Raw genomic sequence first — 2,405 nt, 5'->3', positions numbered from 1 at the left:
CTCCCCCCCTCCGCCCAGGGCCCCTTTAGGGTTCTCTGTGGGGTTTATCTCGCCCGTTTTTCACAGGAAATCCGGGGTGTGGTGACACCGGGTGGCAGCGATGGTGGCAGCGATGGCAGCTCTGGGGCGCATCCTCGGCATCCTCATGGGGACCCTGCTGGCCGGTACGGGGGGTTTGGGGTCCTGCCCCATGGCGGGGGGCGGTTGGGGTTCTCTGCCCCCCAGCTGCGGGTGGGGGAGGGGCACTGCACGCGCAGAGCTTCCCGCGCTCGGGGGAGGAAATGGGGCCCCGCAATGGGGTGGGGAGAGCCGGATGTGGGGCACCCCATGGTTTGTGGGGCGCAGGGACCCACAACCCTTCACTTGTGGGTCTGAGATTTGTGATCCCAATCTGTGGGTCCAGGACACCCCACTTGGGTCCCAGACTCGTATCCCCCAACTATGGGTCCGGGACACCCCACTTGTGGGTCTCAGACTCGTGACCTCAATCTATGGGTCCAGGACCCCTAGATCCCCCCATCTGTGGGTCTCACACTCGTGTCCCCCCATCTGTGGGTCCAGGACACCCCACTTGTTGGTCCCAGTTTTTTGCCCCCCATCTTTGGGGTTCCCTTGGTCACTCTGTGGGTCAGGGGTCTCTTTCTCACCCATCCCCCACTCTGCCCCACAGATCTGCCCCACACTGGGGCCGTGAGAACCGGATGTGGGGTGCCCCATGGTTTGTGGGGCACAGGGACCCACAAYCCTTCACTTAGGGGTCCCAGATTTGTGCCCCCAGTCTATGGCTCCAGGACAATCTATGGGTCCAGAACACCCCATCTATGTGTCCAGGACCCCTGGATTCCCCCATCTATGGGTCTCACACTTGTGACCCCAATCTATGTGTCCAGGACACCCCACTTGTGGGTCTCATGTTTGTGCTCCCCATTTTTGGGGTCCCTTTGGTCACTCTGTGGATCAGGGATCTCTCACCCATCCTCCCCTCTCTGCCCCATAGATCTGGACTGCAATGGGGCGTTCAGAGTCAGGTGTGGGGTGCCCCATGGTTTGTGGGGCGCAGAGATGCACAACCCTTCCCTTGTAGGTCCCAGATTTGTGCCCCCAGTCTATGGCTCCAGGACAATCTATGGGTCCAGGACACCCCATCTATGGATCCTGGACACCTCATTTGTGGGTCCCAGATTTGTGACCCCAATCTATGGGTCCAGGACACTCTATCTGTGGGTTCCAGCTTTGTGCCTCCCCTTTTTGGAGTCCCCTTGATCACTCTGTGAGTCAGGGGTCTCTCTCACCCATCCCCCACTCTCTGCTCCACAGGTCTGCCTCACACCAGAGCCTTCAGCGTCCACCCAGCCCCACACCGGGTGCTGACCCCTGGCCGGAGCCGCAGCTTCGGCCACCAAGTGCTGCTGCTGGATGGGGCGCGGTAATATGGGGGAAGGACATTTGGGGTCGCCCTGATTGCCGGGTCACCTGATTGTGGGATCACCCCAATTTCAGGATCACCCAGATTTTGGGATCACCCCGATTTTGGGATCACCCATTGTGTGGTCACCCATTGTGGGATAACCCCGATTTTGGGGTGACCCCGATTGTGGGATCACCCCGGTTTTGGCGTCACCCCAATTTTGGGACCCCTCCCCTCTCCCCAGGGTGCTGGTGGGGGCCCCGGCCGAGGGGGGGGATGGGGGGCGGCTGTTCCAGTGTGCGGTGCCGAGCGGAGAGTGCCGGGAACTGGAACTGCAAGGTGGGACTGGGATGGACTGGTTTATACTGGGATGTACTGGGATGGACTGAGAATGGGACTGAGAATGGGACTGGGATGGACTGAGATAAACTGGGATGGACCGGGATAAACTCAGATGGACTGGGAGGAGATTTGGGTGGGATTTGGGGCGAGTTTAGGGTGAGATTGGGGTGGGTTTAGGGCAGGTTTGGGGTGGTTTTAGGGCGGGTTTGGGGTGGGTTTAGGGCGGGTTTAGGGCGGGTTTGGGGCAGGTTTATGGTGGGATTTGGGACAGGTTTTGGGTTGGTTTGGGGCGGGTTTATGGTGGGATTTGGGACGGATTTTGGGTTGGTTTGGGGCGGGTTTAGGGCAGGATTTGAGCAGGATTTGGGGTGTTTTTAGGGTGGATTTAGGGTGTTTTTAGGGTGGATTTGGGGTGGTTTTGGAGTGGTTTTAGGGTTGTTTTGGGGTGGTTTTGGGGCCTGTTTAGGATCTTGCCCCTCCCCAGGGAACAGCTCCCAGACCCACATGGGAATGGCCCTGGCCCGGGATGGCGACGGTGCAATCGTGAGTGGAATGGACCTGCCCCTTTCTGTCAGCCCCGCCCCTTCCTGTCAGCCCCGCCCCTTCCCTGTCAGCCCCGCCCACTGCCTCACCCCTCTCAGCCACATCCTCTGCC

General features: G+C 60.0%; 1 protein-coding gene across 1 annotated transcript in view; it reads left to right on the top strand.

Moving 5' to 3' along the window:
• Window positions 1-2,405, top strand: part of LOC130586848 (integrin alpha-L-like) — an 18,191-nt gene that overhangs the window by 878 nt on the left and 14,908 nt on the right. The window contains exons 2-5 of the mRNA XM_057387760.1: window positions 67-164; window positions 1,318-1,426; window positions 1,653-1,747; window positions 2,235-2,293. Coding sequence (XP_057243743.1) covers window positions 101-164; window positions 1,318-1,426; window positions 1,653-1,747; window positions 2,235-2,293 — 327 coding nt within the window. The 5' untranslated portion in view covers window positions 67-100. The remainder of the gene's footprint in view (window positions 1-66; window positions 165-1,317; window positions 1,427-1,652; window positions 1,748-2,234; window positions 2,294-2,405) is intronic.

The sequence above is a fragment of the Malurus melanocephalus genome, unplaced genomic scaffold (assembly GCF_030028575.1).
Source record: "Malurus melanocephalus ecotype Western Australia unplaced genomic scaffold, MMel_1.1 scaffold_1351, whole genome shotgun sequence".
Classification (NCBI taxonomy): domain Eukaryota; kingdom Metazoa; phylum Chordata; class Aves; order Passeriformes; family Maluridae; genus Malurus; species Malurus melanocephalus.
The sequence above is the reverse complement of the archived record's forward strand: the minus strand, read 5'-3'. Positions and strand labels throughout refer to the sequence as shown.